General features: G+C 36.8%; 1 protein-coding gene across 2 annotated transcripts in view; it reads left to right on the top strand.

Annotated features, from left to right (window-relative positions):
- Positions 1–14,454, top strand: part of UBXN4 (UBX domain protein 4) — a 15,582-nt gene extending 1,128 nt beyond the window's left edge. The window contains exons 1-13 of one of the 2 annotated variants that reach the window (XM_085320936.1): positions 2,351–2,384; positions 4,692–4,794; positions 5,623–5,651; positions 6,532–6,650; positions 7,261–7,423; positions 7,874–7,982; positions 9,225–9,279; positions 9,434–9,598; positions 10,420–10,547; positions 11,543–11,645; positions 12,001–12,132; positions 12,464–12,672; positions 13,421–14,454. In XM_085320936.1, coding sequence (XP_085177062.1) covers positions 2,366–2,384; positions 4,692–4,794; positions 5,623–5,651; positions 6,532–6,650; positions 7,261–7,423; positions 7,874–7,982; positions 9,225–9,279; positions 9,434–9,598; positions 10,420–10,547; positions 11,543–11,645; positions 12,001–12,132; positions 12,464–12,672; positions 13,421–13,559 — 1,473 coding nt within the window. In that variant the 5' untranslated portion in view covers positions 2,351–2,365 and the 3' untranslated portion in view covers positions 13,560–14,454. Of the gene's footprint in view, positions 1–2,350; positions 2,385–4,691; positions 4,795–5,622; positions 5,652–6,531; positions 6,651–7,260; positions 7,424–7,873; positions 7,983–9,224; positions 9,280–9,433; positions 9,599–10,419; positions 10,548–11,542; positions 11,646–12,000; positions 12,133–12,463; positions 12,673–13,420 lie in introns of those variants that run through there. The other variant, XM_085320935.1, reaches the window with a different exon arrangement.
- The last annotated feature ends 37 nt before the right edge of the window (positions 14,455–14,491 follow it).

Raw genomic sequence — 14,491 nt, 5'->3', positions numbered from 1 at the left:
AATGTAAGTGTGCTTCAGTGTGTTTGCCTATTTAGCCTGCCTCATAGCTCTCTACCTCCATAGTCAGTGATGAGATGATCACCGTATGCCATGTAAAATTCAATGGCGAGCCCACTGGTAAACAACAACAAACCTCCTGGCACAGGCATTTTGCAACACTTGACATCTTTAGCTCTGAAACATAACACGCTGTGACTCCAGTAAAGGCTTTTCCCTCCCTCCCCACCTACTCAGGGTTAAAAGCTTTCTACTGAATATCTTAAATGTTTCCAATGCTTGAGGAACTTATATTAGTAATTCACTATCTATGACTTTAGAACTTGATACATGTGCATCTGGGACTGAGAAGTCCATTTGGTAACTTGAAGTATTTTTGATGAAATTAAAAAGCTACACAAACATGTCCTTTTTTAGGTGTAGATGTTTACAAGGTAGATGTAGGAATATGTAATTTATGGAGTGGTAATAAATCTTTGATTTCAGAGATTTAACCTAGTTCTGAGGTTGCAATATTTTGCAAGGGTTTGAATTTTTGTGTTGTTTGTTCTTGTAGGGGGCGGGGGGTGGTATTACGTATGAAGGCCACATCAGCAGAATGAAAGAGTTGGAAAGTTCTGCTAAACTCAGCTCTGCCCGAGAAACGACAGGATTAGGGAGCTAGGCTGGTGCTGAGTTGATTGAGCAGCAGTCCTGTTCTGCCTGCTGGAAAAGAGAGTAGGGAAGGCCAAGAGTGTACTTTCTCACCGTGTTTGGAACAGGTGTGTTTGAAGGATGTTTAATGCCGAAATAATCGTTTCTTTTTCTGCTGGCAGCCATTAGGTTTGTTGTTAGGGTAGGGCCGTGTCCAGAACTGCACAGTTGGCGGTGATGGTAGCTTTGAGACTTCACACTGAGTAGTTGCCCGTAGTCTACAGGGACAAATGTTCCAAAACAGCACTCCGAGCAGGAAAATGTGTTTCAGAAATGTTCAGGATTGTTTTGTACACTTCTTCCCCAAACTTATGTTGGGGTAAAAGGTTAAAAAGGGGAAAAATAGCAAAGGAATTGAAAACACACATTACCTGCTTAATTTTCAGATAGTCATTGTAAAAGATAATTAGATTAGATTCAGTCTTGGCGGAAGTTATTGAATTATGATAGATCCATTTTATTTTGTTTGCTTTCTGCTCCCACGTGTCTGTCTCTTTTTTTCCCTGTCCACAGCACTCCTCTAAACAAGCACTAGAAAATAAAGAACTGTTTTTTTTTTCTTTCTGATTCTGGAATATTTTCTAGTCAAACAAGGATTAATGTAGCTGTTTATAGCGAGGTGATATCTGTGTCTATAAATGCATGCTGTTTGACTATTTTTTTCTTTAACATTATTGTTTACCACTATTATCCTAAAATGCTTCAGTTTAGTTTTAAAACCTTCATGGTATGGTTCTGATAGTGCAATTGTGTAAGTGTACTACAGATCCTGTTGAATTCAAGTGAGGTTGCAGTAAGAGGGGTTGATCTATACTCTCCATGGAGCATGAGGTGAAATGTGTTTTATACAACTGATTTCACGTATTAAGTAGAGATGGATGTTAGGTTAAAGGCTTCTGTGCAACCCCCTCCAAAACCAGTAGTCCAAGGAGGGGTCTTTGCGAAACTGAAGGGTTTTACTTTGTAGTGCCAAATAATTTGCTAGCAGGTTCTTTTGCTGCACAGGAAAAAGGTGATATTCCTAATAATAAAGTAGATAGTGTTTCAGATACCTCATTGGTAGATGTTTTGTAGATGGCTTTCTAGCCTGCACAGTTAGAAAACTCTTCACATTTTGAGTTATTTTAATCTGAAGTTAGTCATTCATTTGATATGAAAACCTTCTCAGAATATACCAGGCTGCCCATAAAATGTGCTTTTCAGAAGTGAAAGAGTAAGGGAGGAGAAAAGAATAAAATTCAAGGTAAAATGTTTGTTTCCCCTGGGAACTAGCATTTTGAGATAGTTATGATGGTTAAGTATTTAGCAGAGTTGTGAATTTTATGTCAAGTCCTATTCTGCTTGGCTTCTTCATATTCTGTGATGTGGATTTGTAGAACTTAGTTTGGTGATTTTAATTTCAGGATATAACAGCTATTATAAAACTGTAATAAGTTAATTCTAACCCTCAAAGGAGAAAGGGCAAGTTACCAAAACAAACAGGTGTGAGAATAAGCGACTGCTGAATAGGTGGTCACAATGTTAAGCTGTGGTTCGGGATGCACCGTTATAGAGAATGTGGGTTATCAGCGTTTTCATTCATAGATCACGTCTGAGCAGAGCACGAACGTTGCGAGCAGTCGCCAGCCTGTTTGTGTCTTTCAGCATTCTTTAGCCAACTACAGCAGTTGTTTGTATGGAAAAGTTAATATTAGGTAAGTATTTAGATATTTTTAGTAGTCTAATTGGATAAGCACATGCCCTTTTAAAAAAGTATGCATGGTGAAGAGGCTGTCTGTCCCTGAGCTTTTGGAAATGGAGGGAGGAGACAGAATAGCTGCAGTTGAACCACTCCTGGCAGAACAGCTGCACCCATTAACCACACTTGGAAGCACTGCAGTTAAAGGGAAAGATTCCTGGATAAAATATCCGGAGTATTTTCTTGAGGTATGTAGAATTGTAGTACTAGAGAGGAATACTTCCTGACTTGCTGCAGTATTTCCAGGGAAGGATCAATACATATCGTTGGAAAAGACTTTTTCAAAATGAGCATATTGTTGATACATTTCTGTGGGAAGCGTTGTGGCCAGGCATAGCCTTAAGGCAGCAGTGCTTCTTTAAAGGATTGTGTGTATAACTCCTGATCTTTAGGAAGTAAAAACATATTGCATGAAACAACAAATGGGATGAAAGAAACACATGGTTTGCTGTTCTTGCTGAATAATGCACTTCCATACCAACTTATCAATGAAGGTCATATTTGAAAGAGAGCAGTTGATTCCAAGCTGTTAGGAATTAGTAGCAATTAAAGATGTGTAAATTGTTGCAGGCTAATTCTGAGTGATAACTTGTTGAAAAATGATTCCTATTTGCCTGAATATGTTTATCAACCCAGATCCTCACTGACTCAGTGCTGTGGAAGATAACTGTGGTTAATATTGTTGCATCTGATTGAAATAACACTTTTGAATTTGCGGCAGCAGAACACTTTTTCCAGTGGCATCCCTTGCTTCAGTAGCCCCTTTTCCACTGTTGTTCCCGTGTGTTCCTCTCTCTTTTTTCTACCTTTCCGCTGTCACTTTTACTCACTGGTTTCCATGGGGAACTGCATTATGAAACCCTGTTAGAAATAATCTTGCAAATAAATATTTGTTGTTGATTTTTTTTAACACCGTCAGACTGTAAAACTTTGTCTTCTGAAGTATTCATTTGTAAAGGCTGAAAAGTGCGTTTTTACACACACGAGCTGCTATATCAATATGTAATTAAACTTTTAATAAAAAGAAAGCCATGAATAGTTTTAGCGTGTTAGCAGATCAGATTTAATGTTAGGGAGAAGCAGAGTCACTCTGCTGACTTTGCTGTGGGACCTCCTTGTGTGTTACGGGAATATGCTGAAGCAGAGTACTAAAGCATAAGCAAGCTCCCTGTAGCATGAAAAGGAGACCAGTCCCCTGATGCACCATTGCCACCTTGGTGGACGGTCCAGTTCCTGTCTGTTACTTCCGCAAGGGTGGTCCAGTCCCTTCTGCTGCCTTGGACCAACTCACAGTGCAGCTGAACGAGTGCAGAAGCTACCCAGTTGCTGTCTTTTTGGTCTGTTAGGTTTATTGGATGGGCTTTTTGGTCTGTTAAATTTATGGCATATTATCAAGGTGAATCAGCTGGAATGAATTATCTCCAGATTATATATATAAAAAAAAAATGGTTAAGTGCTTTGACAAAAATCATGAAGGCAACCTTAAAAAAATAAGTAGATGAGAGATGAAACATTATGATTTTGTGTAAGTGTACATTTAATAATCAAGGCTGTTATAATAAATACAAGTATTGTTTGTTTTACAGATACTTTCTGAAAGTTTTGAAAGTTGGAAAATATTTAAAATATGTTAAATAAGAGCAATACATTGATGTGTTAAGTATTTTTAATAGCTATATATTTAAAATTTCTTGGACACCATACAGTTTTTATGGAAGTGTTTAGTAATAATAAAAACATTCAGCAGGATGTTCTAAAACACATCTACACACATTTAAGAAGAGGAGGTGAAAGGAGGAGTTTGCTATACTAAGAAACACTTCCTCAAGCTGTCAGAAGTCAACAAAAATTTGCTTTTCTTTAAAAAAGTGAAAATGGTTGTTTAGAACAGTTTAATACACATTTTAAAAACTCTCTAATATTACAAAATGTATTCTAGTGTTGAAATAAAAACTTCCTGTGTTTTAAATAAAGCACTACCACTTGAACTGGTGGCTTATTCATTACAACATCTTATATGTTAGCAAAATACATCATTATACATTTGGAGATTTCCTGATTTGTTTTCTTTTGTTTTTTTTAATTTTATTACTTGATCCTAGTTTTCTGTGCAGAGAGTCTGTTTTTCACAATGTTAGTTGTAATTATAGAATACTGCAGTCTCTTTCAAAGTCGATTTAGGGCAATGGAAGCAAAGCTAAAATCAGGCCAGAAACGGTCATTTGTGGTGTGTTTAATTTCATGTGTGTACTATGTCTTGCAGGTGAGGATGAACAATCCGCTGAGATGGCTGCAAGGTGGGAAGATGAGAAGGTGACTGAAGCTGCCRCAGAGGGTTTTGTTGCTATTAAAATTGACACCAAAAGGTTTGATCCTATCCTGATTCTCTTTCGTGTGCAGTCTTTTGTTTATGATGATGAAACTACAGAGCTTCTGAAGTCTTCACCCTGATCCGTAGGTATTCTAAGTACAGTGTTCAGTCTATAAGGTACTTTGATTCCTGAAGCCCCTGGAGGCTGAGAAAGTTCCAAGAGCTAGAGAAATTTACTGCCACATTCTGCAGAATGTTCATCACTTAACTTCCTGCTGTATTTTAGTACTAGTAAAAGAAATGTTGAGGTTGTTCTTTTTCAACAAGGAAAAGACGCAAAATCGCCAAGTAAAAAGACTGGAAGCACAATGTATTCTGAAGACAATTCTTGACTTGTTAAGTTACATGACCTGAATTCAAAATCTGTAAGGCCCCAACAAAAATGTGCTTGTCTGTACTGTAACACACACAATGCAGAAACATTGAGGTTTCTTACTCAGATAAGACTTTATTGTATGTACAGGTATTCCAGTCCAAGTGCATTGGCATTTCTGAACTAATTATTTTGAAATGCTGTATAGATATTTTAAGACCTTTTACTTGCATTCAGTAGACTAGATGTTTTTTCTTGACTTGTTTCTTAGCATTGTTTCCCTAAATAATCTTCTGTAGTCAGCTGTGATAACCAGGGATTGTCACCATGTCAGCACTTTGAAAAATGCGAATGGACCATGCAGTGCAAGTTTACTTCTAGTGTTCTCTCAAGTATTTAAATAGTTTTGTGTGTGGTAGTAGGACAGTTTTTTCATGTTGAAAGACTTGATACAGAGTTGTTGTACAGTGATTACTCCTGCTAAACAAATATGTCTTTTATTTTAAACAGCGAAGCATGCCTGCAGTTTTCTCAAATTTGTATCCTTTTGACATCACCTCAGATGCTGCGTTATGATTACAGCTATTTGTTCTTTACACTCTAGTACTGTTCTTAAGACACTTATAAGCAGCATTGTTGAAAATACTTCTTATGGAACAAAAATATGTAATAAATGATGTAGATGAAAGGTACCATCTGTATATATGTATTCAGCTTAATATCTGTTGTTAGTGAAAGCTGAACAAGTTTATTGAATGCTAATCCTGTGTAATCCTCCACATGGAAGAATGGATGCCATGTAAATGGCATTATCTGTAATTTGATCCTTGATGTCTGTTGATATGAATTGGTATTGGTAACTAGCATTTATAAACAAAACCCCCAAATTTTAGATTATTAGCTGGAGTTCAGAATTACGGAGGAGGCAGAACAAGTACTGGGTATGGGATCTCTTAGATACGTGGGTTTGTAGTTAGGTGAACATCTGTCACTTAAGCAGTAACCTTAAGTAGGTTACTGCTTATAACTCAGGAATTCTGTGTGATGCAGGGAAAGGGAATTTAGCACCTTAGCTGTGATTTTCTTATTATGAGGAATTCATATAATTTATGTAAAATGTTTTCTCACGCTCAAACCGAATCCTTCAAGTCAAAGCATAATCAGTTGTCCAGTATTTGTGTTGAAGAAAAGTACTTTGGCTTAAGCCGTTTCAAAGAACAGAAATATTACTAATCAGTTGTGTGTAGCTTTCCAGCGTACTTGGTAGCTGTGTTTTTCTTCCTCCCTTGCCACTTACTACTGTCAACTTGCTGGATATAGAATATTGGACTGGATGGTTTAGTCTGACAACACTTAGCTTTTTCTTTTAAGTCTATTTATAAGCTACATCGTTTGTTAGCCTTTACTGTTCCCGTGCAGATCCTGTAGTTTGCATTCCATCCAGTTTCTTTATTGGAGACAATGGAATCCCTTTGGAAGTAATTGCTGGCAGTGTTTCTGTTGAAGAGCTTGTTACCAGAATCCATAAAGTAAAACAGGTAACACCTGTGGGCAAACTGAATTTTTTGGGTTGAGATGGGTATGTTCACATGCTCAAGACTGGAAATGTCCCTCGCTCTTAGCATGTGCCTCTAAGTAAGAGGAAGTATRAATTATTGGTACTATAGCCTTCCTGCAATAAAATCTGCAAACTTAAATGCAATACACAAAGTTGAAAGATTTTGAAAGTTTGAAAGCACTATTTAAAAGTGCTATGTGAAATTTTTGGGTATCTTTAGATCATCTGTGTAATACCTGCAGAAGTGAGGAAATATGCCAAGAACTCTAAATGACATACCAATTCCTGCATAAGTATAGTTCATATGTGGCTTTGTAATACTGTTTTGTAATGTGGATTTACAGAATTAGGCTACAGAATATAATATAAATGTAGATAGTTTGAGCACTGTTTTTAAGTGCAACTCTGAAAGTAGGAAGAAATATTAACTGTTGTATGATTGAGTCACACCCCAAAATGTGTGATAAGTATTTTGGTATTACATTTTAAATAGGATTGATTCTCTAAAAATAATTTAGTAGCCTTGACCTTTGAATCTGAGGGAAAAAAATAAATTTCAGTCTGATTATTTATTTTTTAACCACATTTAGATGCACGCAGTAAAGGGGCAACTTCTGGAAAATGGAGGTCAGTCGTCTGCTCCGTGTCCCTCCTCTCAGTCTGACAGTGCTCCAGAAAATGCACAGTCCAGAGCAGTAGAGTTATGTGATTCTCATGAGTCTGTTATGTCCGAGACGATAAGACCTTCTGCTGGTAATGGTTAATGTTTTTTACACAAATGCTAGCTAATACGCTTTTGAAATCCTTTCATTGTCTTGTTAYAGAAAATGTTGAGTGGGCTTGTTGAGGAAAAGCTTTGGGTATCCTGGAATGCCTCTGGCAGTCTAGATGGAATAATAATTTGTCATTTGTCTTTCTTGTAATGTGAGAGAAATATATGGTTTATAATACAATAAAAATTGTATACACTTTCTTTACCTTAAATTCAATTTTAAAGGGTCCTGTTGGTTAGTAAGTTGAAACTGAATTGTTAAATATAGACACACACATATTTAAGTAGCAGAACTCTGAGAGTTCTCTCTGAGAGATGCATTCTGTTGTTCTTGCCAGTTATTACCAGTGAGCATTTGATGATTTTTTGCAATAAGAAATAACACTTTACATCTTTCTTTTGTGCATGACTGTCTCATAAATCACTTGAAGATGGAGTAAATTCAGGTCAAGCGAGCCAGTCTCAGGAAGCAACTAATTCTTCAGATGAGCAAGTGAGTGATGCTCAGCCTGTGAATGATCTTAAGGTCAAAGTAGAAAGGTAAGCCTTCTTATGTAGGCTTTCTGATGTACTGTATTTGCCTCTAAAGAGACAGTTACTTTTTTCTTTTTTTATTTTTTTTGTTATTTTTTTTCTTTATTTTTTCTTATTTCTTTTTTTTTCCTTTTATTTTTCCTTTGATTTCTTTTTTTTGGTTGAGGGAAACAGACAGCACGTACCAGAAGCATCTGATTCAGCATGTGGTTCATTCATTAAATTGATTGTTTTTAAATATAAGACTTAGTTTATAAAAACTTCTTCCTATGCTAAAAAACAGATAATATAATTCATAATATCCTACCTAGACAGTACCACATACTTGGTAAATAGGATTATTCATCCTACTAAAACATATTTTTCCATACTTAATTTCAGCTTTCTTCCAAAGACATTGAACAATAAGTGTAATTTTTACTTGCAACTAATAATAAATTCAGTCATTATTTTGTCATAAATATTGAGATTTAAAACAAATGTACATTAATCTTTAATTGTACCATATTTGTATATGTCTACAGCATCTCTTTCGGGGAAAAAAGGAAGCAAAGCTCTGCGAGAATTACAATTTTCTTTTAAAAAAGCTAAACAGCCACCATACAAGCAAAGTCTCTTTCTTGATTATCTGATTACTTGTATTATTCCATAATGTCTGCCCTTTCCTCCCACCCTAGACTCAAAATCTGTCGTAAATCAATGTTTTTAAATCAGTCCTTACTCTAAGGCACCTTTACAGATAAATGAGACTGATTTACATGCGTCCATGTCATCCATGTTATTCGCTCTCCATTTTAGGAGATGATGTACAGAAGAAACTAGTTCTTAGGGAATGATATACAGAATAAGTTAGTTCTCAGTAGCAGATGGCTCAAATAACTACGAACAGATTGAGACTTAGTTTTTCTATTACCATAGTTCATAAATAGTACTGGTTTTGTGTGGCTTACAAGTTGATTCAACAGTAAGAATATGTATGATTCTTCACTTACTGAGCAGAAAAGGATAGAAGGAATATATTAAAACTGTCGCTAAGTTGGAATCTAGATGGTGAATCACCCCCCTGGTGTTCCTATATATGGCGGAGCCCYGTGTGAATGACTTATCACTGTTACAGTTGGTAGCAACAGTATGTTAAAGTTCACTTTCATGTGTTCCTTTGCTGTGTGCTTGCAAATGCCTAGCAAAATTTTAGAATGTTAATAATGGATACAAAAATTTTAATACTTTTCATTTTTTAAAATTTAGAATAACAAAAAAGCTTGAAGAAAGACGAGAAGAGAAGAGAAAAGAAGAAGAGCAGGTAACACACAAATGTAAAACAGCTTGTAGTATTTTTTTTAGATACCCTTATTTGAATAAACATTTTATATATTTTTAAACAAATATACTTCAGTCTTGTCTTGCACATGTCCAAGGGACTTTGGTGGTCCAATTTTTAATGTCTGTTTATTCAGAAAGAAATTAAGAAAGAAATTGAACGGAGAAAAACTGGTAAAGAAATGTTGGAGTACAAACGACGACAAGAAGAAGAATTGACAAAACGAATGTTAGAGGAAAGGAACAGAGAAAAGGCAGAAGAGAGAGCAGCTAGAGAGCGTATAAGACAACAGATTGCAATGGTAATTGTTTTTCTTTCTGAAAATAGCCTGTTTCAGTTCTTTTCTCTCACAAGGGGCATCAGTACACTAAAACTGGAAATTTTTCTCATTCAGTGAAATTCCATTTTTCCATAAGGAATCCTGTAGGCTCATACTGTAACAATTTATATATTTGTTTCTGTTAATAGCATTTGCTATGTATAAAATGGAGCTTCTGTTTCATATTGATGTTCTTTTCATCTGAATGAACATATCAATGTTTTGGGGTTTTTTTTGCATGCTGCTTTAGCCCAGTAGAGAATTATCATTAAACATAAAAAAAAAAAAGAAAAAAGAAAAAGCAATTTAAACATAGCTCAGGAATAGAAGCACAGGGATAATATTTAATTGTGGGAAATGCAGAAAAAATAATAATCTCAAAATAGGAGGGAAATTATTTTTGTAAGTGTATTTATACGTAAGTACATGCATATAAACAATTCGTAAGAAGTAAAATCCCTTGTCATTATTAGGTTTTGATGTTGAATGCTTAGAACTGCAGCAATGTAACTTTTTCCCATTCTCTTCACTGGAAATTAAGTTAAACTTATTTTTAACTTAGTGTTAAACTTTCACTGGAAGATCATCTTTTAATAATTATTTGGATGAAACAACTAATTAAAAAGTGAATGTCAGCTTGGCTAATGACAGGAGGTTGTGCATTTTGGCAGCGAATACTGTTTTGCAACATTTCTCTCTTCCATATGTTGTACTTATATCAGTGTAATTGGATACTGACTGCAGATTTTAATGAATATGAAGCTATAATTTATGGTAAAGGTTTGTGTTTGATGCTTTTAAAGGACCGTGCCGAGAGAGCAGCTCGCTTTGCAAAATCAAAGGAAGAAGCAGAAGCTGCAAAAGCTGCAGCTCTTCAGGCTAAACAGGCTGAAATAGAGGCCAGAAAAGAAGCATCCCAGAAGGAGCGAAGGTGAGTTGCTTTAGACAAAGCAGCAGCGTATATTTTGGGGGAGAGAGAAAAAGAAACTTTACGTAAACTTTACTAAGTGACTTTTACATAGAAGTTGGCTTTCTTTTACAATATTCATACATAGCTATTTACATGAATGTTACTCATGGATGTTCCTTGATAACTTGCATCTTTTGGACATTCCTGATTATGAAACACCAACCTCCTTTGTGTGTGTGAAGAGCTTTTCCTGTCTGTTATTTGATTTAAATACCAAGCRTGGGGGGGTTGGGTAGGAAACGAGATAATGTGGTTAAGCCAGCGCTGCGCTGGGGAGCGTGGYGCAGACCCAGCTGTTTAGCTGTGTGGGCAGTTGGCTTGAACGCAGCAARCCTCACTTGGGCTCAGCAGCCATGCGGGGCCAGAGCTGGTTCCTGCTTCGTCCAAGACTAGTTCTAAGAAATAGTTCTGACCTGTAGAAACTTTATGTAGAGATACAGAGCCATTGCAAGTCTAGCATTCCCCCTGCCACAGCACAGGAGTCACTGGTTAACAGCCTGTGTCAGCCCTGACGCTCAAACAGTAATGCTGGACCTTAGCTAGCTGAATGCAGAATTACAGGGAGCCTGCAGGCAGCATCACCAGGCTCGGCTTAAGGCAGCTTAAATGTCTGAGTCCTTGTAGCGCCTCGTCTTGGAAAAGCAATCAGTAGTGATACAGGCTATAAAAGCTGTATGTCTTTTATTTCATTTGTTTACTTACTCATTTTTCCTTTTTTTCCTTTTTTTTTTACATCTGATTTGAGATCTTTGATTCTCATCATATCCAGAGGAGATATACATTCTCAAACATAAGCAGATCATTATCAACTGTAAATCCAAATTTATAACCCACCTAAACTGCCATAAATGGGGTGACTGTCCTTTTCCACATTTGAAAAGTACTAAGCTAAAGCTCTGGGAGCATTTATTTGTAACTGTTCCGCGTGCTGACGGACCATGATGTGTCTCCCACAGTGCRATAGCCAGGATTCAGTTCCGCCTCCCAGATGGATCTTCCTTTACTAACCAGTTTCCATCTGAAGCACGGCTGGAAGAAGCAAGGCAGTTTGCTGCACAGGTAACTTGGTGTTTCATTTTGTTGGCTACCTGCTGGCTACAGCTAGGTGTAGAATCACCTGGTTGTCAATTATTGTGGAATTGCACTAAATTGCTTTCGTTGCTTTCGTTGGTGTTCATTTGACGTGGGTTTTGATAGCAGCCTTTTCCATGGCCACCAACTCTCTGTGTGCTACAACAGCATGTATTTGTTAAGAGAAAGGGGAGTAAGATAATGGGGAAAAAAACACTCTCTTCTCCACGTGAAGATGCTTGTTAGTTTTAGAACTCCTGGGTCCATATGGCAAGGTGGCAAATTTGAAATGGTTGTTTGAAAGTGACCAGTTATAAACAAAATGTTTTCTTTAAATTTTCAGACTGTTGGAAATGCTTATGGCAATTTTTCACTGGCAACAATGTTTCCCAGAAGGGAGTTTACCAAAGAAGATTATGGAAAGAAATTATTGGAGCTAGAGTTAGCACCCAGTGCTTCAGTAGTGTTGCTGCCGGTTAGTTATGTTTTGTTGTTTTTTTTATTTCCCTGGAAATAGCAATGCAGTAGCTGTGTAGCTGCTTTAAGTAGGCCACTATAATATTCTGTTTGAATTTCTGTCTTTGCTGTGTCTAAGACAGATTGTCAAAAATTAATATAATTTTGCAGTACTAATTTGGAGAAGGATTTTTATCTGTAGATATATGGTGGTATAGATATTTTTGTCTAATGTGTAACAAAGGAGATTCTTCTGTAATGTCTACTGAACTGCTTCTAAATTATGCATGAAATACTCTTATGTCTAAATGAGTACAGCTTCAATATCTTAGTTTGCTTTGTGTTGATAGGCAGGAAGACCTGCTACTTCTGTTGTTCAGGCCTCAGGAGGTGATCTGTGGAAGTTCTTGGGCACAATACTTTATCCCTTGTTAGCAGTTTGGAGATTTATTAGCAGCTTCCTATTTACCAGTCCACCTCCCTCACAGTCTACGGCGAGAACAGCACATCAACAAGAACATTCAAATCCTTCAGCATCTAACAGCATTGAGCAAAGCAGGTAATCAATCAATCATCACAACTGTTAAAGGCGATTCTTTCTCAAACTACTTGCTGGAGTTGTTTTATCTTGTAGTGGGGAACTGGACCCTATCAATCATCTGTGCCTTTTTAACTCTTGCTCTGTCTTTGCAGTTTCTGGCCACTACCTTTCCCTGTAGTTAAAAGGGATTAATGTTGTGGCTTGTAAACTCTACTGCAACTGTGGCTAGAAATCTTGTGTTTTTGCATGTGTTAGTAACCAAATTTCTTACTGTTTGCTTCAGTTTCCAGCTACAGGATAGAAATAACATAGTTCAGCATCAGTTATGAATAGGGAATTTAGGTACAATACAGGCTTCCCTTGAGCTGATACTGTTTAGAAGACAAAAACTTTCAAAATTAAATGTCTAGCTCTTAYGGTATGGTTGTACAAGAAACTTGAGCAACTTTACCTGTTAAGGYTTTGCACTGTTTGAGAGATCTCCTGTTCTAGGAGATCTGCTAGGTAGTTTGGCATGAAGCAGTCTTGTTTCATTTCAGTAACAAGTGCTCTCCAGAGGAAATCAGATTCTTTCAGTTTGTGTGGCTCCTAAATGACAACTTTTCAGATAGCTACTGCTTCCCAGTGAAACAAAGGGCTGAAGAAAGCTATTATTGGGGATAAGGGCAGGAAGGATGTGTGATTGATTTATACAAGAGGCATGAATACAATAAATGCACTTACTACYAGGGGGAACTGTCAGACCTCACTGTCATTTGTACCCTAGGCAAGCAGTCAGGAAACGAGTAATGGAAAAGCGAGGGGAAGACTTCAAAAAAGAAGGCAAAATATATAGACTGAGGACTCAAGATGATGGAGAAGATGAAAACAATACTTGGAATGGAAATTCTACGCAACAAATGTAGTTTTAAGTGACTGCAGTAACTGCTCTCTGGTGTTTGTTTTTTCTTTCCTTATTTGATCTAAGTCAGCTAAAGCTTCTGGACATACAGGGCTTATCTTACACTGACTGATTTACAAAAATCTTATTCCTGCAGTAGAGCATGGAATAAAGTTGCCTAAATCAGAAAAATCAAGTGGATGTAGCTGAGGCCTAGAAGCTCAAAGAATTAAAGATTGAAAAATCCCCCTTGGCTTTCATAATCATTAGCYGTACTGTCATAGGAAGGCACTTTTTAATCTATAAATACTCTGCTATGTAAACTTAAGGGCCAGATATTAATATAAAGGTTGGGGTAGGCAATGACCGATAAAGATGAGGGTTTCAGAAGCACTATTAAGTAGTAAATCAGATAGATAACTAATTTATGTTCAATTTTTTCTTGCTTCTGCAGCTGCAAGCAAAAATCTTGTAGTTTTTAATTCCCCAAGCACTCAATAAAGTGTTTTTCAGAAAACAGAACTGCCTTCTCTTGTGAACTTCTGCTGAAGTACTTCTGTGTAACAAGGAAGCAAGCAGTAAGACTGTAAAACTAGGCTTATACACTGCAGTATAAAATACAGTGGAAAAAACTTTTGTTCCACTTTAAATGACCTAACTCAGGACTTGTTCTTGAAATCTGGTAAAATGCCCGTGAAGTAGTGTGGTACTTATTTCTCTCAAAAAATGGAAATACTGTTAGGAGGGGGATGACATCTTTCCTTCCATGAAAGAGTTCAACTGTTCTCCCTTTCCTACCTTCCCCCCAGTTATTGTGCATCTCACTTTTGTAGACCTGACCGATATCAGTGTTCTTGCTAGTTCAGACTTACTTCTGTTGAAAGCAGCTTTAATAAAATATCACAGCATTCAGTTGTAAAGGCACAGTAGTAGAACAACTTTTATTTTGATTTCTAA

Source organism: Rhea americana, unplaced genomic scaffold (genome assembly GCF_003343005.1).
Source record: "Rhea americana isolate MKP2758 unplaced genomic scaffold, rheAme1 scaffold_67, whole genome shotgun sequence".
Lineage (NCBI taxonomy): Eukaryota > Metazoa > Chordata > Aves > Rheiformes > Rheidae > Rhea > Rhea americana.
The sequence above is the reverse complement of the archived record's forward strand: the minus strand, read 5'-3'. Positions and strand labels throughout refer to the sequence as shown.